At 42.2% G+C, this 25837-nt stretch overlaps 1 protein-coding gene across 1 annotated transcript; it reads left to right on the plus strand.

Annotated features, from left to right (window-relative positions):
• The first annotated feature begins 183 nt into the window (after nt 1–183).
• LOC109895855 (dihydropyrimidinase-related protein 2-like) lies at nt 184–20462 on the plus strand. Its single transcript, XM_020489897.2, has 14 exons — nt 184–1592; nt 9436–9524; nt 10923–11107; nt 12235–12399; nt 12579–12640; nt 13428–13508; nt 13804–13872; nt 14155–14275; nt 14506–14662; nt 14866–15007; nt 15257–15427; nt 16208–16387; nt 16532–16721; nt 18504–20462. The coding sequence occupies exons 1-14, from the start codon at nt 1551–1553 to the stop codon at nt 18593–18595; spliced, it is 1746 nt and encodes a 581-aa protein (XP_020345486.1). The 5' UTR covers nt 184–1550; the 3' UTR covers nt 18596–20462.
• Nucleotides 20463–25837: the final 5375 nt, after the last annotated feature.

The raw sequence follows: 25837 nt of genomic DNA on the forward strand, positions 1-25837 counted from the left end.
ACATTTCTTTGTGATTTAAAAAAAAGTCTATGTGTATGCCGGAACAATGTTTTGTAGGAAAGAGATCCCTCTTGGTTCATCCCATTCATGTTTCCATTGATTATTGTATACTCTATAAACGGACAAATACCGGTCATGGCTAGCTGGGATACAGTTTATGTCAAATTGAAGTCAAAAGTAGATTTATTTGCATTTTAGCTAACCCTAACCTTTTCCTAACCATAACCTAAGTATCCTAACCTACTACATGCATTATCCTAACCTGCTGCGTAAATTCTAACCTGCTACTAAAAGTAAACTCTGACATAAACTATCTCATCGTAAATCCATGGCAATAGAGGGGTTTGAGGATTTCAGACATTTTGATTGGCTAACCGTAGGAGTTCTGAGGATGAAGTAGGTGTTATGTGTTGTGATTATTTTTTCCCAGCCGATTAGACTACAATGGTGTGATTGTTATGATGATTTCTACTGTTTAATGGGGTAATTAGTCTAATCGGGTGTCTTTCCTGGCGTTTGAGAATAAATAGTTTGGATTTGAAAATCCAACTGTTGTATTGGAAGGGGGCGCTCAGGGCTGTTTGTGCTTGTCCATGTTGGTGTTCGAGTGAGAAAGACACAGAAAACCAATCAGTAAAAACATCACATCCTCTTCATTATCGACATCAAAATAGCCTTTCCAGACTGAAGTCAGGAGGACTTCGAGTTAGGTGTTAGGCAGACTAACTGGGCCTATACAAGTGAATGACCTTGTTTCATTTTTAAATTAAGGAATTTATTAAATCAACATGCACTTCACTTTCATATTATTTAGTGAAAAATAACAGCATTTAATCCATAAGGCTTCCACACACAATATGTCTTACTAAATAAGCACAACATTGGTTTCGATCAAAGGTGGTGGTTAACTTTAAACCTGACAGTACCTTGTCACAATAGAGTTGGTATAGGAACATCAGTGTGTGGGCCTTTTCCCCACTACATTAGTAACGTAATAACATTCATGTTGACCATGCACAACTTGATTATACAGGTTCGGGTTATTCGTAACACACAGCCCTTTTGACTTTGTTTGTCCTTTCTGAATAAAGGAAGTTGCATTGTTTCAGACAAGTCAAATTAGCATCAGTGTTACTGCTACTTCTCTCATGCTCCAGACTTGCTGGTAGCAGGTGAGCTGGAGAGCGAAGATGGGAGCAGGGTGGGGCGTTGCGCATGCACGGTGGCCATGGCCCTCATCACCGGTTATATTCTCGCTCCCTGTTGGTGACTGACTGTCTGGACAGGCTTGGCTCAGCATTGGAACGTGAGGAAAGACTGTCAGACCGTTCAGGTTCATTCAGCAAACCTCTTTGGACGTTGGAACGGATAGAGTTATTTCACGAATTTAGTTATTGGTTCTGTTGCAGGCGATAGCTGCAGACACAATTTTGTCTGGGCGTGGACTGGTCTCAACACATCTGAGCATCCATTCCTTTCATTGCTAGCGGTCTAGTTTACATAAGTGTGGTGACTACCATAATCGAGGAGGCTGACAACGCGCCGCTAAAATGTCCGGGTACCAGGGAAAGAAAAATATCCCACGCATTACAGTGAGTATTGTGTTTTAAATGCTTATAGTTTTACAAAATGGTATGTAAAATCTAGACCGGCGATGCATGGCTGAACAAGCTAGCAGTGGGGATTACACAGTTAGCTTGCTAGCTACAGCCAGCATAGTCTGAGGAGGACTGGGTCCATTTGTACAAATGCATTGTCACCACTTGCACTGCTATAATAAACAAAGACACGGTAATTGGTCATAAGAAATTGAACGCATTGTAGCTCGTTCTTGTCATTGGAATACTCATTGGGACGCGCATTTTATTGTGTGCATCCTATTTTGCAGCCATTCCATATCCTACCATGTTAGACGATTTAGCCTAGCGGCAGGTTTAGGGAAAATAATAGATGATTGGGACATTATGTACTTCTTCCTCCTTATATTCAGATTGATTATATTATACTTTTAATGCAGTATTGGTAATACTGTAGTTATAGACCTTGGGAATACCATCATATAAAATCAAATTTGAGGAAAATCCCAGCAACAATAGCATTTGTTTTACCTAGGCCTCATTATTTTCCAAATTGTTTGGAAATATATTAATTGAATAAATATGTATTTGTCACAGCAATTCGTCCTATCAACCCTAGAAAGCATTGGGTTGATTTGCCATGATGCCATTTGGGGATAGGGACAGTAATTGAAAGGGCAAAAAACATTTCTATAAAGTAGGTCATTGGATGAAATCCATCCTTGCTTTTTGCTGTGATCGTGAAGGCCTGGCTTTTGACTATATGCTGAAATATACTGTAGATACAGTAATGACATTTAGGCATTTAATGGCTTGAATCAAATAACAAACCACACGTTTTTGTGCGTTCCTCTCTAAAATATATGAATTATTGAAATAAAAAGGTTCTTGATAGCTGTCCATTTTTGTTTCTGCAAGGGCAGCATGGAGGGGAACTGTTATTTTCAGGCAGCTGTCAGGCCTCCTCCAGTTGTGAAGGAGATCCATCTAAACCCCTGACATCTCAGGCATTGCATACAAACGGCTCAATTCCAGCAGCCCCCAGCCTTCAGATGACAGCATGGTGTGGCTTTAAACCGGGGCCCTGTTATTTGCATGAACTAGGCTACTCTCTCACCCCACCTAAGCAAAGATAAGTTATGGGATGCTGGTAATGTACATGGATTTGGCTGTGGGGAGGTATGCTGAGGAGTAGTTTTCTCCGCTCTGCTGAAAAGTAATTATTATCATTATGTTTTTTTTATAACCATTCTTCCCATGGCTATGCCTAGACTAGAGGTCGACCGATTAATCGAAATGGCCGATTTCATGTTTTCATAACAATCTGAAATCTGTGTTTTTGGATCGCCGATTATTATTATTATTATTATTTTTTTAAAGACTGCCTGTTACGCAAATGCAGTAAGCCAAGGTAAGTTGCTAGCTAGCATTAAACTTATCTTTTAAAAAACAATCAATCATAATCACTAGTTAACTACACATGGTTGATATTACTAGATATTATCTAGCGTGTCCTGCGTTGCATATAATCTGACTGAGCATACACGTATCTAAGTATTTGACTGAGCGGTGGTAGGCAGAAGCAGGCACGTAAACATTCATTCAAACAGCACTTTCGGGCTTTTTGCCAGCAGGTCTTCGTTGTGCGTCAAGCATTGCACTGTTTATGACTTCAAGCCTATCAACTCCCGAGATGAGGCTGGTGTAACCGAAGTGAAATGGCTAGCTAGTTAGCGTGCGCTAATAACGTTTCAAACGTCACTCGCTCTGAGCCTTCTAGTAGTTGTTCCCCTTGCTCTGCATGGGTAACGCTGTTTCGATGGTGGCTGTTGTCGTTGTGTTGCTGGTTCGAGCCCAGGGAGGAGCGAGGAGAGGGACGGAAGCTATACTGTTACACTGGCAATACTAAAGTGCCTATAAGAACATTCAATAGTCAAAGGTTAATGAAATACAAATGGTATAGCGGGAAATAGTCCTATAATTCCTATAATAACTACAACCTAAAACTTCTTACCTGGGAATATTGAAGACTCATGTTAAAAGGAACCACCAGCTTTCATATGTTCTCATGTTCTGAGCAAGGAACTGAAACATTAGCTTTCTTACATAGCACATATTGCACTTTTACTTTCTTCTCCAACACTTTGTTTTTTGCATTATTTAAACCAAATTGAACATGTTTCATTATTTACTTGAGGCTAAATTGATTTTATTGATGTATTATATTAAGTTAAAATAAGTGTTCATTCAGTATTGTTGTAATTGTCATTATTACAAATACGTTTTTAAAAAATTGGTTGATTTAATCGGTATCGGCTTTTTGGTCCTCCAATAATCGGTATCGGCGTTGAAAAATCATAATCGGTCGACCTCTAGCCCAGACCTACTGAACATTTGACCTGTAGCCATAGAGATAGTTGGAGGATTGTAGTGCCCTAAAGCCAGTTTTAGCATGCGGTGCGTAACCTGATTAGGGAGTCCTCCCACAGAGCTCAGAATGAAAGAATCACATTTGATCACGATAATTCATATTAACAGAACATACAAGTCGAGGATGCAATGATGTGCGGTCCTTCTTACCAAATTCTGATGTGCACATTGAAGATGCTAGAGTAACGGGCCACATTTACTTTTTTCTCAGCCACCAATGAACAGCAAAATCACTAGCCTATGTCAATCTACTGTCCCCAATAGTAGAAAAGTTTACCTATTGTATTGGTCATCTTGTCGAGAAGGAAATAGCCTATTCCAGTTGTATATTCCCCAGTTGTGGGAATATAGATCAGAATGTTTAGCTTAAAATGCTGATAAACTATTATTTCCTCACATTATAAGAGTAGCAATGCGCAGAAGGCAGTAGGCTATGGATGAATGTTTGTTCCATAATGCAGTTAGCGGGAAAACACTGATGTCAAAGGCGCACCGCACATGCAAACAGTTTCATGTGACAGAGATGAAAATGTCTGTTAGAAATGTAGAAAGAGGGGAGTTCTAATATTTAACAACTAGCATGGGTTGCTAATATGACTAGGATTGTGCCTTTAGCTACTGGACGATGAAAAAAAGTTGATGTAAAATAATTGCCTCCGGATATGGTCTGATTTTGACTGGGCTACTTTGAAGCAAGGCCAAACATGCCTCATAATATGTAGTAAAACGTTCAGGTTTCAGTCAATTAATTGTATGTTTTTTGAAAGTGCATACTGTCTCCAGCCCAATGCAAAGTGGTGTGTGATGCGCTGATGAAACCTGCCTTCCGTTGCCTGTGCAGTTGCTGTTTGAGCAATATTTTCAGCTCAAAGCCTCTGTATCTGCATTTTGTACACGTGTGATAAATAAGATACTTAATATACAGTACACATGTGCCAATTTAATTCCTCTTATGCAAATTAACCTAAAGACCAATAAGCATGACCAGTCAAATGTATTTACATTGACTGGTATTTCCATCAATGAATAGGTTAAAAAGCATTATTTCAAAGCGGTTTTTTTCCCTTCTCGGACAATCGGCGGACCCCAATTTTATAGACTTTTCTCTTTTTTTTATCGTCCAAAATCCGGCTATTATCGGGTAATAGAAACCCTGTGTTTTACCTCAATTAGCCACAAAATCCCTAGTTTGAAAGCAACTGTTTTTCTGGAAGCTATGCGGTGCCATTTGCCCTATATTTTCAACCAATGAGCTTCAGCCCCTTGCCATTTGAGCCAGATGCACATCATTCACACAGCAGAGACGGCAGTGACATAGTTCACATATCTGCATATATGCAATTTTCAGGGACCACTTTATGCTTGTGGTCGCTACTTTCAGAACTACTTGCTAAAATGTATACAAAAGTACCAGAGAATCTCTTTAATGAAGGATCACATAATTCCATCCAAGTCACCAGAAGGGATCAGCCAATAAATTATATTAGTGAGGAAACATTCCATAACTGCAGGGGGCAGTAAATTGCCAACCGTGGCTTCATACCTATTCAAACAACATACTCTAGGTGGCAGTGTGCACCCTTTCAGTTTGTTTGCCAACTCATTTATTTATTTATTTTAACTAGGCAAGTCAGTTAAGAACAAATTCTTATTTACAATGACGGCCTAGGCACAGTGGGTTAACTGCCTTGTTCAGGGGCAGAACGACAGATTTTTAACTTGTCAGTTTAGGGATTCGATCTAGCAACCTTTCTGTTACTGCCCAACGCTCTAACCACTAAGCTACCTGCCATCCCAAAACTCATAGAAGTAGTAGAATAAGAAAATTGACTACTTCAAATGGCACTGCCCATGCTCTCACGGACACCATAATGGGACAGATACAATGATGCGAAGTCTATGGCTGTAGCCTAAATAATTCCAGGAGAGTGTTTGGTACAGAATCATTTCCGTGTCACAAAGATTACCCATCCACTCATCCACAGAGCCCATCCAGCTCAGCATTTTACTGGGCTGGGCTCACTGTACATGAGGCAGTGAGGATATGGATTTTCATTACCTAACTAGTCATAATGCATGTTCTAAATGCCATTCAGTGGAGTGGTTGCATTTAATTTCGCTCTCACTTCATCACTGTGTCAAGAATTTGCACAGCATGGAGTTGCTCAGATTTTTCACAATTATTCCCTGGGCCCAATTGTTAACAGCATTACCATGACATAAATCAATTATATGCTTGCCCTTGAGGCTTTCAATCTCAGGGATGTTTATTTCTCTGAATAAATAGTTTACCTCCACTGGTGCATTTAGGTGTGACAGAGATTCATGAAGTCATTCTGTTTGTGAGGTGTTTATTAAAAGATGCTTCAGTTATCACCTGCCTCTGCAGTGGCAAGACATAGATTAAAACACAATACATCAGTGTTTTGCCTAGATCTCCTAAGACTATTAAAGATACAGGTATTACTATGGATGATGAACAGAGGAAGATAAGTAAGACAAGATCACTCATGGTTCTAAAAGAGGATATTGGAACCAGTGTGCTTTATTCTCTGCATTCAGGCCTGTTATTAAAAATGTTCCAGTTTGAGTCCAGAAATGTAGCATAATCTGACCCACTTGACAATAGTCTGTTAGATCATGATGGAATAATGCCCTTTTGGATTGCCTTTAAGATTCTGAGGTTTGTCTAAAGTCTTCTCTGCGGCCATTAGTGGTTGGCTATTGGTCACTGTCTGAAGGTGGAAGTGGTCAGGTCAGGGTGCTAGCTAGGAGATACTAACATCCTACATCTTGTGGGCTGCTGTGCAGTCTGGAGAGAGCCTCTGTCAGCCTCATTACAGAAGCTACCCAGCCCACACTCACCGAGGAAGGCCTGATGAGAAGTAGGCCAGCCCGAGCCTACACTAACATGCTCTCCTTAGATGGAAATGGGATTATTTGTCCTACTCTTAAAGGTGTATTGTGCAGAATTCACTCCTCCATTTCCTTGTTGCTAAAATTGTAATATACTGAACAAAAATATAAACGCAACATGTAAAGTGTTGGTCCCATGCACACATTTGTTTACATCCCTGTTAGTGAGCATTTCATCTTTGCCAAGGTAATCCATCCACGTTACACATGTGTGGCATATCAAGATGCCGATTAAACAGCATGATCGTTACATAGGAGCACCTTGTGCTGGGGACAAAAGCCCACTCTAAAATGTTCCGTTTTGTCACACAACACAATGCCACAAATGTTCTCAAGTTTTGAGGAAGCGCGCAATTGGCATGCTGACTGCAGGAATGTCCACCAGAGCTGTTGCCAGAGAATTTAATTTGAATTCCTCTACGGTAAGCCGCCTCCAACATCATTTTAGAGAATTTGGCTGTACTTCCAACCGGCCTCAACCACTAAACACGTGTAACCATGCCAGCCCAGGACCTCAACATCCGGCTTCTTCACCTGCAGGAAATCATCTGAGACAAGTAACCCGGACAGCTGATGAAACTGTGGGTTTGCACAACCGAAGAATTTCTGCAAAAACTGTCAGAAACCGTCCCAGGGAAGCTCATTTGCGTGCTCATCATTCTCATCAGGGTCTTGACCTGACTGCAGTTCGGCGTTGTAACCAACTTCAGTGGGCAAATGCTCACCTTCACTGGCACTCTGGAGAAGTGTGCTCTTCACGGATGAACTCCGGTTTCAACTGTACCAGGCAGGTGGCAAACGGTGTATGGCGTTGTGTTGGCGAGCGGTTTGCTGTTCACAACGTTGACATCAGAATGCCCATGGTGGCGGTGGGGTTATGGTATGGGCAGGCATAAGCTACGGACAATGAACACAATTGCATTTTATTTATTGCAATTTGATTGCACAGAGAAACCATGACGAGATTCTGAGGCCCATTGTCATGCCATTCATCCGGCCACCATTACTTCATGTTTCAGCATGATAATGCACGGCCCCATGTCTGTACACAATTCCTGTAAGCTGAAAATGTCCCAGTTCTTCCATGGCCTGCATACTCACCCAACATGTCACCCATTGAGCATGTTTGGGATGCTCTGGATTGACATGTATGACAGTGTGTTCCAGTTCCCGCCAATATTCAGCAACGTTGCACAGCCATTGAAGAGTGGGACAACATTCCACAGGCCACTATTAACAGCCACATCAACTCTATGCAAAGGAGATGCTGCATGAGGCAAATGGTGATCACACCAGATACTGACTGGTTTTCTGATCCACACCCCTACCGTTTAAAATTTAAAACAAGTATCTGACCAACAGATGCGTATCTGTATTCCCAGTCATGTGAAATCCACAGATTGGGGCCAAATTAATTTGTCAGTTGACTGATTTTCCTTATGAACTGTAACTCAGTAAAATTGTTGCATGTTGCATTTATATTTTTGTTTAGTGTAGTTCACCTAATGTAGAGAATCATTGTACCATCTAAACTGCTGTGAAATATATTTTCAATAACCATATATTGTTTTTTCAGTTTGAAGCTGGTGTACAAAACCAAAAGTAAAAGATGCATTTGGTCAGGTTGCCCAAAAAGTTACGTATTGCAGCTTAAGTGCATGCTCTTGGTCTTCCATTAACCCATGCCCTAGTCTACACAGCACTTTCCTCTGCATCTCAGACTGAACTAAGCTACCCCTCTGATCTGAGCTATTCTCCATGATCTGAGCTGTTTGTGATCGGGGTGGAATCTCTTATGACTTAATGTATAAAGCCTGATTCTATATGAAAGATATAGCCTAGGCTAGTAAAAATGTACAATCTGAGTGCTGTCTGAGTAGATTATGGATGTGGTTGCTTTAATAAGGCTTTTCTGTTGGACATTAGCCTAGTCTTTGCACTCACTTAATATGGAGACGCGTTATGAGTATGTGTTAACTGCATCACTGGTTTGACAGAGAAAGAAACAGCTCTGGTTGGGAATAGTTGGTTATGAAAACTTTGCAGAAAGAGACAAAGAAGGAAAGATGTGGCCATAAACCTGTGTCCTTTTGTTTGAAATTTTCCATGTAAACAAATCAAACTTAAATGTTTGAATACCGTTGTGTTACTTTGTTTTTCACTTAGCCCTGCTTATGCATTGTTGTTTGGGGTTTCTTGGCAGACTAGACAATGGCCATGTCTTGGCAAAGCCATAGTGCTGTTCTATATAGGAATGCATGCCGAGGATTCTATCCTTGTGTGCAGCTTGTTCGTTAGCTACTCATGGCACGCCTCTGTGCTTCTATTCAGTGTAGTTCTGTGAAAGCTCTCCTGGACGGATGGATGTGCCGGGGTTGAGTATTGGCTAGCTTACCTTTCATGGCAAATATGTTCAATGTGTAATATGCTTTTTAGTCAATGGGTTGTGGTGCTCACTGCTATAAATACAATCAAAAGTCAAATGTAAATGAAATTCTGTCTCTTCCCACAGAGTGATCGTCTCCTAATCAAAGGTGGGAAGATTGTGAATGATGACCAGTCTTTCCTTGCTGACATCTATATGGAGGATGGCGTCATCAAGTAAGTCCTAATAGTTAGAGTGCCATTTTCTTGCCTGCACCTTTGTTGGTTTTATAAACTCAGTTAAATAAGAAACGTCCCTTTTTCAGGACCCTGTCTTTCAAAGATAATTAGTAGAAATCCAAATAACTTCATATATCGTCATTGTAAAGGGTTTTAACACCGTTTCCCATGCTTGTTCAATGAACCATAAACAATTAATGGACACGCACCTGTGGAACGGTTGTTAAGACACTAACAGCTTACAGACAGTAGGCAATTAAGGTCACAGTTATGAAAACTTAGGACACTAAAGAGGTCTTTCTACTGACTCGTGTAACAACACCTGCACAGGATCGGTACATCCGAACATCACACCTGCGGGACAGGTACAGGATGGCAACAACAACTGCACGAGTTACACCAGGAACACACAATCCCTCCATCAGTGCTCAGACTGTCCACAATAGGCTGAGAGAGGCTGGACTGAGGACTTGTAGGCCTGTTGTAAGGCAGGTCCTCACCAGACATCACTGGCAACAACGTCGCCTATGAGCACAAACCCACCCTCGCTGGGGACCAGACAGGACTGGCAAAAAGTGCTCTTCACTGACGAGCCGCGGTTTTGTCTCACCAGGGGTGATGGTCAGCTTTGCGTTTATCGTCGAAGAAATGAGCGTCACACCGAGGCCTGTACTCTGGAGCGAGATTGATTTGGTGGTGGAGGGTCCGCCATGGTCTGGGGCGTGGTGTCACAGCATCATCGGACTGAGCTTGTTGTAATTGCAGGCAATCTCAACACTATGCGTTACAGGGAAGACATCCACCTCCCTCATGTGGTACCCTTCCTGCAGGCTCATCCTGACATGACCCTCCAGCATGACAATGCCACCAGCCATACTGCTCATTCTGTGCGTGATATCCTGCAAGACAGCAATGTCAGTGTTCTGCCATGGCCAGTGAAGAGCCCGGATCTCAATCCCATTGAGCACGTTTGGGACCTGTTGGATCGGAGTGTGAGGGCTAGGGCCATTCCCCCCAGAAATGTCCAGGAACTTGCAGGTGCCTTGGTGGAAGAGTGGGGGTAACATCTCACAGCAAGAACTGGCAAATCTGGTGCAGTCCATGAGGAGGAGATGCACTGCAGTACTTAATGCAGCTGGTGGCCACATTGGATACTGCTTGTTACTTTTGACCCCCCCCCCTTTGTTCAGGGACACATTATTCCATTTCTGTTAGTCACATGTCTGTGGAACTTGTTCAGTTTATGTCTCAGTTGTTGAATCTTGTTATGTTCATACAAATATTTACACATGTTAAGTTTGCTGAAAATAAACGCAGTTGACGGTGAGAGGACGTTTATTTATTTTTTGTAATACCCTTTGATAATTTCTCTCAATCCGTTTCTTCTTCTCTCAGGCAAATTGGAGAGAACCTGATTGTTCCTGGTGGGGTGAAGATCATTGATGCCCATGGGCACATGGTGATGCCCGGGGGCATAGATGTGCACACACGCTTCCAGATGCCAGACAGGGGCATGGTGTCAGCAGATGACTTCTACCAGGGCACCCGAGCTGCTCTGGCTGGGGGAACCACCATGATCAGTATGTACTAATGAAATGGCATACTTGACAGAAACCCATAATACATGTGATGTCTAGGTAGATTCTGACTTACTGATACTTGGTACTGACATCCTAGATGGAAAATTGCTGAAGTTGGTAACGGAAAAAAAAATTCCCCTGTTTGCCGCATTTTCAATTTAAGCTTAGAAGACGGTGTGTGCCCTCAGGCCTGGAGGAAGGGAAAAGGTCATTACACGGCCAAAGAATAGCACCCTTTGGTTGGCTGTTTGAACCATTAATCGGCCTGTTAATAGTGTTTAGCAAACTTTTGGAAATCACTTTTGACCAAATACAATGTTATTTTACAGAAAACAACAGACTTTCAGCATGCTTATAAGGAAGGGCACTCAACATGCTCGAAACTGACATAATTGACTAATGATTGGCCGAAAGAAATTGATAATAATAAGATTGTGGGAGCTGTTTTGTTAGATTTCAGTGCAGCTTTTGATATCATTGATCCTAACCTATTGCTGACAAAACGTAGGTTTTATGGATTTATATTCTCTGCCTTATCATGGATTGAGAGTTACCTATCTAATAGAACAGAGGGTTTTCTTTAATGGAAGCCTCTCTAACATGCTGACCAGACGGCCTGCGTGTGTCCGTCCGTCATTGCGCGCATGTTGATTTGAGGAGAGATTGACTGCATCACTATTGGTCTTTGTGCGAGGTGTTGATGGGTTAAAGGTACAGAACTGTCTGTTCAAGCAGTTTGCACACATTTCGGGCACTCATCAGTACAACACAAGACATGCAGGCAGAGGTTTCTTCACAGTACCCTGGTCCAGAACAGAGGCTGGGAAACGCACAGTTTTAAATAGTCATGACTACATGGAACTCTCTGCCACCCCGCTGACAGGGACAATATTTTGTACTGTATTTTTAATTGTGTTATGTATTTTATTTGTTGTGTTTTGTTTCCTGTTTGGACCCCAGGAGGAGTATCCACTGCCTTGGCAGTGGTCTAATTGGGGATCCTAATAAAATACTAAATACCAGATGTTCACGTTGTCTCATGATTTTGAATATATCTGGCCTCTGTAAAATGTGATAATGTTACTGCTAGTGTGTTTTCAATGGTGTGTGTTTGTGTGTGTGTGTAGTTGATCATGTGGTTCCAGAACCTGGTGTGAGCCTGCTGGCAGCGTTCAACCAGTGGAGGGAATGGGCCGACAGCAAGTCCTGCTGTGACTACTCTCTGCATGTGGACATCACTAACTGGCACAAGGGCATGCAGGAGGAGATGGAGAGCCTGGTGAAGGACCATGGTACACCGCTAACACAATTACACAACCCATTCTCCCTACATTCACTCATGTCAGGGGGTTGGGGCAGTTATTACTTCTACTAAGACTCTTTCTGGTTTATTTCCTTCCTGTGACTGTCCTTTCCTCTCCCTTTTCTATCCTTTTATTGCTACTATTGCTCATAAGTTTTCTATCTTTAGGTGTCAACTCTTTCCTGGTCTATTTGGCTTATAAGGATGTTTTCCAACTTTCCGACTCCCAGGTACGATTTGAAGCATTTCAGATTGGTAGGATTTACTGGCGACGGATGGAGGAGTCAACATTTCTGGAGGCTTGTGCCTTTTTAAAGAAATGATTGCAATGCACTTTGTGTAGCTAAATTGCATGACAGAATGATATTCTGTATTACATTTCTGATAAACTCTTTGGAGGCTGAATCCTAACTATAGATTAGCAGGCGTAAAAAGTAGTTGTTGACGTAAAATGAGGGATTTGCACGAGTGTTCACGTTACGCCTGCGTATCTTGCATGCTACAGTACGTCACTGCTCCAAACATTCAGAGATTATTGTAGACCTCTTCACCTCTTCTGGAAAGTCTACTGCTTTCTGAATGCTAGGTAAAGGATTGTCTGTCTGGGGTGAATGATCACTACCATGTGCCTCATGTCTTTCTGTGAGAGCTTTGTTATGGGCCAATATTGAGTTTTCCCACTCAGCACAGGCTGGTTAGTGTTTAGGACTGACACTGGGGATGACTCTTGCAACACGTGCTGAAAGATTGCCTGACCGTTTCCTGTGGCCTATTGCAGCTGTGAATACCTAGTTGATTGCCGTGGGAATTCGGAGTTGAACAAAGTGGTCCAAGCTAAAGAGAGAAGTGGAGTAAATGAACTAATCTGTGCATTTAGCGCTCTCCTTCTGATTCTGATTCTCATCCAACATGTGTTGCTCTGATAAAGAGATCTCCAGTCATCTTGTAAATGTCCTCATTGCTAAAGCCTCTGGTTCCCTGCCCTGCGTGTAACTGTCTGCTTTCCTCCTCCTGTAGATGTACGAGGTGTTCGGTGTCATCAGAGACCTGGGTGCCATCGCTCAGGTGCACGCAGAGAACGGGGACATCATTGCCCAGGTAACAGAACCTCTAATAAACCCTATCACCGTGTCCCAGCTTGCCTTCTCCGCTGGCCAAGCGCAGGTAGCCTAAGGGTTAGAGCGTTGCACCTGTAACTGAAAGGTCGCTGGTTCGAATCCCCTAGGTGAAAAATAGGATGAGATACCATTGAACAAAGCACTTATCCCTAGGTTGTTCTAGGGGTGCCGTACTACTATGGCTGACCCTGTAAAACAACACATTTCACAGTTTTATTGTATGTGGCAATAAATTATATAAAATAAAAAAAAGCTGTTGTCTGATGTGTTTGCAGGAGCAGTGCAGGATCCTGGAGCTGGGCATCACTGGCCCTGAGGGTCATGTACTGAGCCGCCCAGAGGAGGTAAGTATGACCTCTGGCCAGGTCCCCTGCCTATATCAGCCTTCTGCTTGTATTTGATGTGTGCCTTTGGTTGCTTTACATGGACATTAGGGAAGAGGCTGTATGATATTAACAGAATTCACTACAGATGTAAAGTAAATGAGTGAGTCAAGTGTCTTTCCTATGCTTGCTTCTCCCAGAATGCCTAGAAGCATTAAAGCTAGTCTGTAACTCAACATGAAGGTCACTGAGTCTGGTCTGTTTGGACTGAAATCCCTCTCTCTGTGTCTGTCTGGTGTGTAGGTGGAGGCAGAGGCAGTCAACCGGTCAGTCACTGTGGCCAATCAGACCAACTGCCCCCTGTACATCACCAAGGTGATGAGCAAGAGTGCTGCTGACGTCATCGCCCTGGCCAGGAAAAAGGGTACTAGTAAAAAAGAGAAAGTAGTGTGGTCATGGACTACTGCAACATGTTTTTGTATTGATTGTTCTCTGTGGTTATAGATACACTAAATATCAAATCCCACATAAATGATTCCACTTGTAAATCAGTCCTGCCTTGGAGACCGGGCACGAGCACTCTGAGGTGTATAGAACACTGACTCTCCCTGCCATGCTGACCTCGTGTTTTGCTGTGTTTCTGTGGTACTCTAGGCGCTGTGGTGTATGGAGAGCCCATCTCTGCCAGCCTGGGCACGGACGGCACCCACTACTGGAGTAAGAACTGGGCCAAGGCAGCTGCCTTCATCACCTCCCCACCCCTCAGCCCCGACCCCACCACCCCCGACTATCTCAACTCACTGCTCTCCTGGTAGGTACACCATTTACACTATGTACCTCTATTCAACACAGAGCTATGCAGTAATCATGTGTTACTTACACACATCTTCCACCAGAGGGCGGTATGTCATCCTAGCCTCCTGGAAAGTCGTATCACTCAAGACAGAAAGATCAAACATAAGACCTGTCAGTAGTCTCTCTCCCTCTTCCCCTCCATCCTTTGTTCCTTTCCAGTGGTGACCTGCAGGTGACTGGTAGTGCTCATTGCACGTTCCACACCTCCCAGCGTGCCGTGGGTAAAGACAACTTCACCCTCATCCCAGAGGGCACCAACGGCACTGAGGAGAGACTCTCCCTCATCTGGGACAAGTGTGTGGTGAGGCACACTACTGACTTTTCTGCCGGGTTTCCTACCATCAAACCTACCCCAATCACACATGCTTCTTTTAAATGTATCCTGTTATTGTAAATATACACAGATATTGTGGTATTAACAATCAATCTACTTTCCCTGTTTGTGCCACAGTTATTCATGTCATCAAGCGGTTGTCTCAGTTGGTGGTGAATGTTTGCAGCTGTTTTGTTAGAAAGGAAGTGACAGCGCCTTGTCTTCTGATTCCCTTAGGTGACTGGAAAAATGGACGAGAACCAGTTTGTGGCTGTGACCAGCACCAATGCAGCTAAGATCTTCAACCTGTACCCCCGTAAGGGCCGCATCGCTGTGGGCTCTGACGCCGACCTGGTCCTCTGGGACCCAGACGTCAGCAAGGTCATCTCTGCCAAGAGCCACAACGTGGTAAGAGCCTGGCCAACCCACACTGTATTGACCATGTCATGGTATTTATACATGGTTTTAGTCACACCTACTGTATGTAGGACTCATTTTCATATGAAACATTGAAGGTATTTTACCAACAAATCTTTGATCCAACCTAACAAGTAAAAATCTACTCACCTAAAATGACTTGTCACAGAACACCTCATGCAGACTGTTTGGTAGCCTAGCGGTTAGAGCGTTCGGCCAGTAACTTGTCGGTTTGGGTTTGAATACCCAAGCCGGCAAGGTGAAAAATCTGTTGATGTGCCCTTGAGCAATGCACTTAACCATCATTTGGTCCGGGGCGCTGTACTGCTATGTCTGACCCTGTAAAACGTCACATTTCACTGCACCTATCTGGTGTGACAAACGATTTGTATTATTATTATTTTTTTATCACTCACTGAGTCATCACTACTCTTCATTTAGAGGAGCTAGCTGGCTATATTAGCACTAGTTTCCCAGTAGGATGTCAGCTGAATGTCAGTGACTCACTGTGTAACAGTGTAACAGTCTGTCTTTCTCTCTGGGCATCTATGTTGATGTGATTGATGGCCATCACCATGCTGGCACAAGTCATTGAAAGACTAATGCCCAGACTGAAGTTCATATTGAAAAAGGCCTCAGCTTGTTTAAATGTGTTGTTGTTTTGTGCATGTGGTAATCGTGTAGTCTTGGTGTTCTCTTTCTATGTTATTTGCCCTCTTGTACTGTGTCAGTCTATTTGTCACTGTTCTCATCAGAGCTGTTCTTCTGCAGGCTGTGGACTATAATATCTTTGAGGGCATTGAGGTGCGTGGAGCTCCCCTGGTGGTGATCAGCCAGGGCAAAATCGTGTTGGAAGAGGGCGACCTCCATACCACTGAGGGATGTGGGCGCTATGTGAGCCGTAAGCCCTTCCCTGACCATGTCTACAGGAGGATAAAGGCTCGCAGCAGGGTGAGTCTATAGTGCTGTGAAATTGGCACAGAATAGATTGTTTATGACCATTCCCACTGACGGTGATGATCGCAGAACTCGGAACAGCCGAACTGATGCTGTCATTTTGTCTGTCTGTCTGTCTCTCTGTTTGTCTCCTCCAAGCTGACGGAGCTGAGGGGGGTCCCCAGGGGTCTCTATGACGGGCCAGTGTGTGAGAATGTGACACCTAAGGTAATGACTCCGGTCACCTCGGTGAAGACCTCTCCAGCCAAGCTGCAGCAGCAGCAGCAACAGCATCAGCAGGGTCCTCAGCCAGTCCGCAACCTGCACCAGTCTGGCTTCAGCCTGTCTGGTGAGTACAGCTCAAAATGTCTCTCACAGCTCTTACATGGAACATCAGTAGGAATAGCATAATACTAAGACATGTACAGTCGTGGCCAAAAGTTTTGAGAATGACACAAATATAAATTTTCACAAAGTTTGCTGCTTCAGTGTCTTTAGATATTTTTGTCAGATGTTACTATGGAATACTGAAGTATAATTACAAGCATTACATAAGTGTCAAAGGCTTTTATTGACAATTACATGAAGTTGATGCAAAGAGTCAATATTTGCAGTGTTGACCCTTCAATCTGCCCTGGCATGCTGTCAATTAACTTCTGGGCCACATCCTGACTGATGGCAGCCCATTCTTGAATAATCCATGCTTGGAGTTTGTCAGAATTTGTGGGTTTTTGTTTGTCCACCCGCCTCTTGAGGATTGACCACAAGTTCTCAATGGGATCAAGGTCTGGGGAGTTTCCTGGCCATGGACCCAAAATATGGACCCAAGATGTTTTGTTCCCCGAGCCACTTAGTTATCACTTTTGCCTTATGGCAAGGTGCCCCATCATGCTGGAAAAGGCATTGTTCGTCACCAAGCTGTTCCTGGATGGTTGGGAGAAGTTGCTCTCGGAGGATGTGTTGGTACCATTCTTTATTCATGGCTGTGTTCTTAGGCAAAATTGTGAGTGAGCCCACTCCCTTGGCTGAGAAGCAACCCCACATGTGAATGGTCTCAGTATGCTTTACTGTTGGCATGACACAGGACTGATGGTAGCGCTCACCTTGTTTTCTCCGGACAAGCTTTTTTCCAGATGCCCCAAACAATAGGATAGGGGATTCATCAGAGAAAATGACTTCACCCCAGTCCTCAGCTGTCCAATCCCTGTACCTTTTGCAGAATATCAGTCTGTCCCTGATGTTTTTCCTGGAGAGAAGTGGTTTCTTTGCTGCCTTTCTTGACACCAGGCCATCCTCCAAAAGTCTTTGCCTCACTGTGCGTGCAGATGCACTCACACCTGCCTGCTGCCATTCCTGAGCAAGCTCTGTACTGGTGGTGCCCCGATCCCGTAGCTGAATCAACTTTAGGAGACGGCCCTGGCACTTTCTGGACTTTCTTGGGCGCCCTGAAGCCTTCTTCACAACAATTGAACCGCTCTCCTTGAAGTTCTTGATGATCTGATGAATGATTGATTTAGGTGCAATCTTACTGGCAGCAATATCCTTGCCTGTGAAGCCCTTTTTGTGCAAAGCAATGATGATGGCACGTGTTTCCTTGCAGGTAACCATGGTTGACAGAGGAAAAACAATGATTCCAAGGACCACCCTCCTTTTGAAGCTTCCAGTCTGTTATTCAAACTCAATCAACATGGCAGAGTGATCTCCAGCCTTGTCCTCGTCAACACTCACACCTGTGTTAATGAGAGAATCACTGACATGATGTCAGCTGGTTCTTTTGTGGCAGGGCTGAAATGCAGTTGAAATGTTTTTGGGGGATTCAGTTCATTTGCATGGCAAAGAGGGACTTTGCAATTCATCTGATCACTCTTCATAACGTTCTGGAGTATATGCAAATTGCCATCATACAAACTGGGGCAGCAGACTTTGTGAAAATTAATATTTGTGTCATTCTCAAAACTTTTGTGCCGTAGGCACTCCAGTTTTCTCATTTGGCCTGCAATTTTACAATATATTTAATCTGTTACAAATAAACAACCTCTCGTGTTGTTTTTTTGTCAGGAAAATCAGAGCGATGTCTCATTCAAATCCCCTTTAAGTTTAGACTTTTTTTCTCTCTATCTCTCATGCCCAGGTGCACAGGTTGATGATAATATTCCTCGCCGCAACACCCAGCGCATCGCGGCGCCCCCTGGTGGGAGGTCAAACATCACCAGCCTGGGTTAAGCTCTCCTGTCAGCTGAGCCAGAGAGGAGATGAGCGGGAGAATCCACCCCAACTCCCAGACAAACCATCACAACCAAAGGAGGGCGCTTCATCTAATGTGATCCTTCTCCCTGACTCAACTGCACCCTGGTCAAAAACACTTCATCTTCATCCATATTTATCAGCTCTGTCACCTCATTCAAAGAAAAAAAAGTGATAGCACTCAATGTTTTGTTTTGTTTTGTATGACCTATATGCCACCTTCATTTTTTTTTTTTTTTAAAGGAAGAGTCAAGTGAATTTACACCGCTTGATGTTTTACAGTTTTGTGACAAATATATTTATATCCCATTTAAATTTGGGCTTTGTTTACATTTTGGCTTTTAATTGTACAAGAGGAACTGTGGATTGCAGTCGTGGCATTTGATGTATCTGCTATTTAATGGGCCTTGACACGCATTGTTTCCAAGAAGTGATAAATGTCGTTATGAACTACGGAGACACTGAATTGAATCATTGTCAAAGACACGTGGCATATTTTATTAAAATACATCTTATTGTTTTCCTTCTATCCTATAAGTGAATGGAATGGTTTCTTGCATTTGGCATAATTTTAAGGCTTTAGAGTAGTGTCGTTTAAGTAACTGAGAGGACCTTTTAACCGCTCTGTAAGTTTGCAGTATTTGAATGACTTTAAACAGCTGTGAGTTCTTGGTATTATCTTCCCAGTCTTTCTGGTCAGCATTACCACAGAAGTTTCAGCTGAACAAATTCACTTTAATCTTCCTTTCTCTCATTGCTGCACTTTTTGTATTGTTGTAATATTTTTGTTGTTAATATTCTACATTTTCAATCGTGTCTAGAGCTAAAACACTACTGTAATCTCTGAAATATTGACTATTAGATCTTAGCTTGTTTGCTGATGGAATGCACAGAAGTCAAAGGTGAGAGTATTGTAGGGTTAAACCATTCATCTCCTCACTCAGAACACCTTTGACACAAAGCATGCACAATACATGGCAGCAGGGAGAACCTTCGTCAAAAAAAAAAAACAGACGAGAGACATTTTGCCTCTTATTTCATCCTTTATTTTTCTCTAGCTTTCCAAAGTTAAAGCTCGCCAAGACACCAGGCTTCCTATAATCACACTGCTGTTTATTTCTAATGACACTGACAGCCATGCTGGATAGAAGGTTGCCCCTAGCAACCTCTCTGGTGCTATTTGTTCAATGCTGTGTATGTGCAGATGGTGGTGCCTACTTTTTCCACTCAACCACACAAATTCAAGCTTTGTGAAAACCACTTTACGGGGGAAGCGGGGTTAGCTCTTACCATTCCTCCATCATGGCCTCATACGTCACAGGTCTTCATTTTCTATCCGCTAAAGTGCAAAAGGTGAATCTGTGAAAATGTTGATTTGTATTAGATGTTTGTTTTAGTTATTTTTCAGAATGTTTGTTCAATATCACTTGCCTGCCTATTCTATAAAGTATTGATTGATTGCACACTATATGAACCATGTATTTATGAAAAATATATCTTAAGCACTGTCAGTGACAAAGCTAGTACAGGTGGTGCTTTGAGATCCAGTGAAAAAAAGCTATGATAATGAAATCCATTATTTACAGTGTGCCGGTTATGTGGTTTGACTCCTGTCCTTATTGTTGGAGACATTAGAATAGCATCTCCTTGTAGCTCTGTGAGTGTTGACGATGGGAGCCACTTTTAACAGGTGCTCCATCATCACTCTCTTTACCCTCTTACCTATTCACATTAGACCCCACTGTTAGTGCCACTCATCAGGGTATGGACAATGTTAGTTAACCACTCACTAAGCACTCACTGTGTGAAAGGTACAGTAGGGACCTTTTACAGTAGGCTCCTTATTCATCTGATCAGTTTTCAGTATAGCATTGTTTTCTTTCCTCCTTGCCTTGTTTAGGTACAGGTCATCATGCCAAGCTTGTATGTGATGTAAGTGAATTGCAGATGGGGAGGTTTCCTATAGTGTTTATTTTTAATTTCTGAAGTGTAGCACTGTCATTGCCCTCTCTCCCCGGCCATCTAGTGATAAACTGTTGACCATGTATGTTTTGTAGGCTACTGGGATTTTGGGGCACTTATTCCTGACGGCATTGAATCCCATCGGTGTTGATGTAAATGGTTTTAAACATTAAAAAATTCAACAAAATTCTTTGTCTTTATTGTGCTAGCAGATACTGGTTTAGTTTTGGTCATAAAATAGAGGCGCAACTTTGGTTTTAGAAGTGGGGGGGACATACACATATAGTCAAAAGTTTGGACACACCTACTCATTCCAAGTTTTTTAATACTTTTGACTATTTTCTACATTGTAGAATAATAGTGAAGACATCAAAACTATGAAATAACACATGGAATCATGTAGTAACCAAAAAACTGTTAAACAAATCAAGATATATTTTAGATTCTTCAAAGTAGCCACCCTTTGCCTTTGATGACAGCTTTACACACTTGGCATTCTCTCAACCAGCTTCATGAGGTAGTCACCTGGAATGAATTTCAACAGGTTTGCCTTGTTAGAGAGTTTGAGCCAATCAGTTGTGTTGTGACAAGGTAGGGTGGTATACAGAAGATATCCCTAAGTCCATATTGCGGAAAGAACAGCTTAAATAAGTAAAGAGAAACGACAGTCCATCATTACTTTAAAACATGAAGGTCAATAGGAAAACGTTTCATTCTCTCGATGTGCAAAACTGATAGAGACATACCCCAAGCGACTTACAGCTGTAATCGCAGCAAAAGGTGGCGCTACAAAGTATTAACTTAAGGGGGCTGAATAATTTTGCACGCCCAATTTTTCAGTTTTTGATTTGTTAAAAAAGTTTGAAATATCCAATAAATGTCGTTCCACTTCATGATTGTGTCCCACTTGTTGTTGATTCTTCACAAAAAAATACAGTTTTATATCTTTATGTTTGAAGCCTGAAATGTGGCAAAAGGTCGCAAAGTTCAAGGGGGCCGAATACTTTCGCAAGGCACTGTATATTATTATTTTCCCCTAACACTACCATCCCTCCCATAATTGGAGTAAACTAATGGACAACAACACTTAGGCTTCTACTTCCAGCATATACATACTTTATATATTTTACGGACACAGTATTTTTACAATAGCTATCTTTTGTTCGTTTTTAGTCCCATCCTTCAGCTCCACTCAACTGCTCCCATCTATCTCTGAACACCATCCACTTTTAATTTCTATGTGAACTTAACTTCTGATTATCTTTAAGATATCCTGTATATCAAATTACAGCCAGACCGCCCAGCCAACCCGAGCAGCCTACACGGCCGACCCCCACCAGTCTAGTCAATAACTGAACTCTCCAACACAACATCCTTCTAATATTTATTTTTTTGTCTCAGGGGAAAGATTTGGAACACACAATGTAATGAAAACACACATGCACCTTCACATTAACACACAGAAACCGCACATCCTCCGTATAATTCATATAATCGGCCTAATAGTACTGTGGAGCTCGTTTTACTTGCACACAATATAGCTGGGTCACCCCATCCTGTCCCTAGGGGTCCACGGCCTTGTCTTGTAATTTAACTGATTTCCTAAGTTATTTTTGCGCATTTGATATTGTCTATGGGGTGCAAAATTGCTGGGACCATGGCTGGCAAGGGAGCTGCATCAGATATGCCTAAAATAACATTGTGGGACTGCGGTTGGTTCTGGGACCAGTTCTTGCGGTAGCGGTTGGGTGTGGGACAGAAAGCCAGCGGGTGGTTTCATCATTTGATTCAGGTCTTGTTGATTGAGGCAAAAATAATAGCTAATGAAAGCCAACTTTTGGTCAGTTCTCTCTCTAACGGTACATCAACTGGCGAAGGCTTGCCAAGTTAATTTACTCCTGAAACAGGACAAAAAAGGCTACAAAACATTTACATACCAACAACTGCTGTTAGATAGTAATTGCCACCTCATATTGCTATCTGACAGATAGCTAGAGGCTAGAGCTAACCTGGCTGTGGTAGCTACTCACTAGCGTAGCTTATTCAATCACCTCAGTCGAGGGGGGATGAAACGTTAGATAACGTTAGATTTCAGTTACAATACTAGCTCAGCACTGCAAATAAACACTAGTTTAGTTTTTTACTGTTAAGTTAAACAGAAGTTACCTTGCCAGCTACATCAGTCAACTAAAGAGTAGCCAGTTTCTGTTCTGTTACATTTTACAACTCGGTGAAAGAGCACTACACGTACACACTAAACCATGCTCAACTCTCCTATGCTGGTCCAGCCAGCCTTCCAGAACGTTTGACTTCACCCAACCTGTCAGCCCGCTCTGTGGGGTCCTAGCGGTCCTAAATCCAGTCGGATAAACACCCCAAACAGCCTACCTGACTGCTCGGAGGTGTCCGCATGGTCCTAAAGCAAACCGTTGCCGCATTTTGTATGCTAAACCTGGGGATGACAAAAATGCGATTTCAGAATGTGGGGAGGACATCCCCAGTGAAAGCTGCACCCCTGTTGCGCCCCTGATAAAACCAGTATGCATGTATATGAATATGAGAGGATAAATAAACACATTCATTATATAATATTACAATAAATAATGACAAGAATATCATGTTCCCATTGTACTGACTACTATTTCAAATGTATTTTCAGCGTTACATATAATCCTGTAATTATAAATCACTGTTCTCAATCTAAAGGTGAATAGTCAATGTTGTTCATTGTAGTAGTTTGCTGTTCATTAGATTTGTCTTGAATTATTTTGATAAATCATGAGCTTTAATTATATTTATTTGCTAATAACATCTCTGAGATGCTAGTTTCAGAAATTATGTAGTAAAAATGAAAGTGTAGGCTACAGGAAAGCACACTAGGTGGAGACAGTCCGCTTTGTGTGGTCACCCTCAAAATAGCCTCTCTACAACCTCGTCATAGCGCTGCAGGTAGCCTAGAGTTTAGAGCGGTGGACCAGTAATTGCAAAGTCGTTGCTTCGAATACCCTGTAATACAATGGTTACCCCTGTCAAGAAAAAGAAGACATTTCACTGCACCTATCCGGTGAATGTGACGTTAAAACTTTTTTTTGTTTTTTCAAGGGCGCAACTTTGGTTTTTGAAGCGGGCGGGACATATTTATAATTTTTGTCGGATAAACACTCCAAACAGCCTACTCGACCGCTCGGAGGCATCCGCATGGTCCTGAAGCACACCGTAGCCTCGTTTTGTATCACATTCTAATTATAAAACTGGGGGGGAGAAAAATGCAATTTCAGAATGTGGGGCTAAAACAACATGGGCTATTTACTCCACCAACAGTTTCATGATTATCCACGACCATGCAGTTGTCCAATTACGACTGAATCTAGTTATGTGAGGACACACTAATTGGTAGTGTAGTGGAGAAGGGAAGAGCATCAGGTCGATCAATCCACCCCCACAGAGGAAAGCTTCTGAAAACAGACACTGTAGAAGAACTTCAATGGAATAAAGCTCCAGGGGAATCCTATATGAGCACATGTAGTCATCATCAGTGAGAACTGCAAACAGTGAGAACGTGACAGTCACTATTGACCAGCATGTTCTCTCACACACACATTTCTCATTCATTGCACAATGCAGTGCCCATATGAAGAAAGACTACACCGTTTACCTTATAATACTACAGTACATACTATAGAATTGTATAGTAAACTAGTATACTGTAGAATACTATGCTACCCACTGTAGTAACCCTAGATCATGTGTAGTACTTACTATAGAATGTTGTAGTATACTGTAAAATACTAAATACTTCCATATTATCCCCCCCAAAACTGTTATGAATACTTCAGTAATGTCTGCAAAATACACTTCATTTTTTATATATGAATACTACAGTATTTAATTTGCATATACCCCCCCACCAATGGTCCAGTTTGTGTCACCCATAAGTGAGAAACCTACATGCCAAGTATAGACCATATACATTACATGACCAAAAGTATGTGGACATGTGCTCATTGCACATCTTGTTCTAAAATCATGTCAATATGGAGTTCATCCCCATTTTCTGCTCTAACAGCCTCCACTCTTCTGGGAAGGCTTTCCACTAGATGTTGGAACATTGCTGCAGGGACTTGCTTCCATTTAGCCACAAGAGCATTAGTGAGGTCAGGCACTGATGTTGGGCAATTAGGCCTGACTCGCAGTCGGTGTTCCACTTCATCCCAAAAATGTTTGATGGGTTGAGGTCAGGGCGCTGTGCAGGCCAGTCAAGTTCTTCCACACCAATCTCGACAAACCATTTTTGTATGGACCTCGTTTTGTGCACGGGAGCATTGTCATACTGAAACAGGAAAGGGCCTTCCCCAAACTGTTGCCACAAAGCACAGAATCATCTAGAATGTAATTGTATGCTGTAGAGTTTAGATTTGCCTTCACTGGAACTAAGGAGCCTTGAAAATCAGCCCCAGGACATAATTCCTCCTCCACCAAACATACATTTGAGGAGCTGACTTGTTGGAAAGGTGAAAGTTTAGATTTGAAAGTAAGTGAGCTCTTCAATAAGGCCATGCTACTACCAATGTTTGTCTATGGAGATTGCATGGTTGTGTGCTCGATTTTATTCACCTATCAGCAACGGGTGTGGCTGAAATCGCCAGATCCTCTAATTGGAAGGGGTGTCCACATACTTTTCTGTATTGTGTTCCCTACAGATTATAGTAAAGAGCAGAAATGCTAAACTATTTATTCAGCAGTGATGGAAAAAGTTCTCATTGTCATACTTGAGCAAAAGTAAAGATACCTTAATAGAAAATGACTCAAGTGAAAGTCACCCAGTAAAATACTACTTGAGTAAACGTCTAAAAGTATCTGGTTTTCAATGTACTTAAGTACAGTGGTGGAAAAACTATTCAATTATCAAGTGAAAAGTACAAGTAAATGCTATTCATCAAATTCCTTGTTTTAAGCAAACCAGATGGCATGATTTTCTTGTTTGTTTCAATTTACGGACAGCCAGGGACGCACTCCAACACAGACATAATTTACAAATGCAGTATTTGTGTTAGCGAGTCCACCAGCTCAAAGGCAGTAGGGATGTCAACATGTTATATTGATAGGTGTGGAAATGGAACCCTATTGCTGTCTTGCAATTGGAAATGTATTGAATACTTTTTGGTGTCAGGGAAAATGTATGGAAGTAAAAATAACATCTTTTCTTCAGACATGTAGTACATTTAAAATGTGTCAAAAATATAAATAGTAAAGTAAAGA

The sequence above is a fragment of the Oncorhynchus kisutch genome, linkage group LG8 (genome assembly GCF_002021735.2).
Source record: "Oncorhynchus kisutch isolate 150728-3 linkage group LG8, Okis_V2, whole genome shotgun sequence".
Lineage (NCBI taxonomy): Eukaryota > Metazoa > Chordata > Actinopteri > Salmoniformes > Salmonidae > Oncorhynchus > Oncorhynchus kisutch.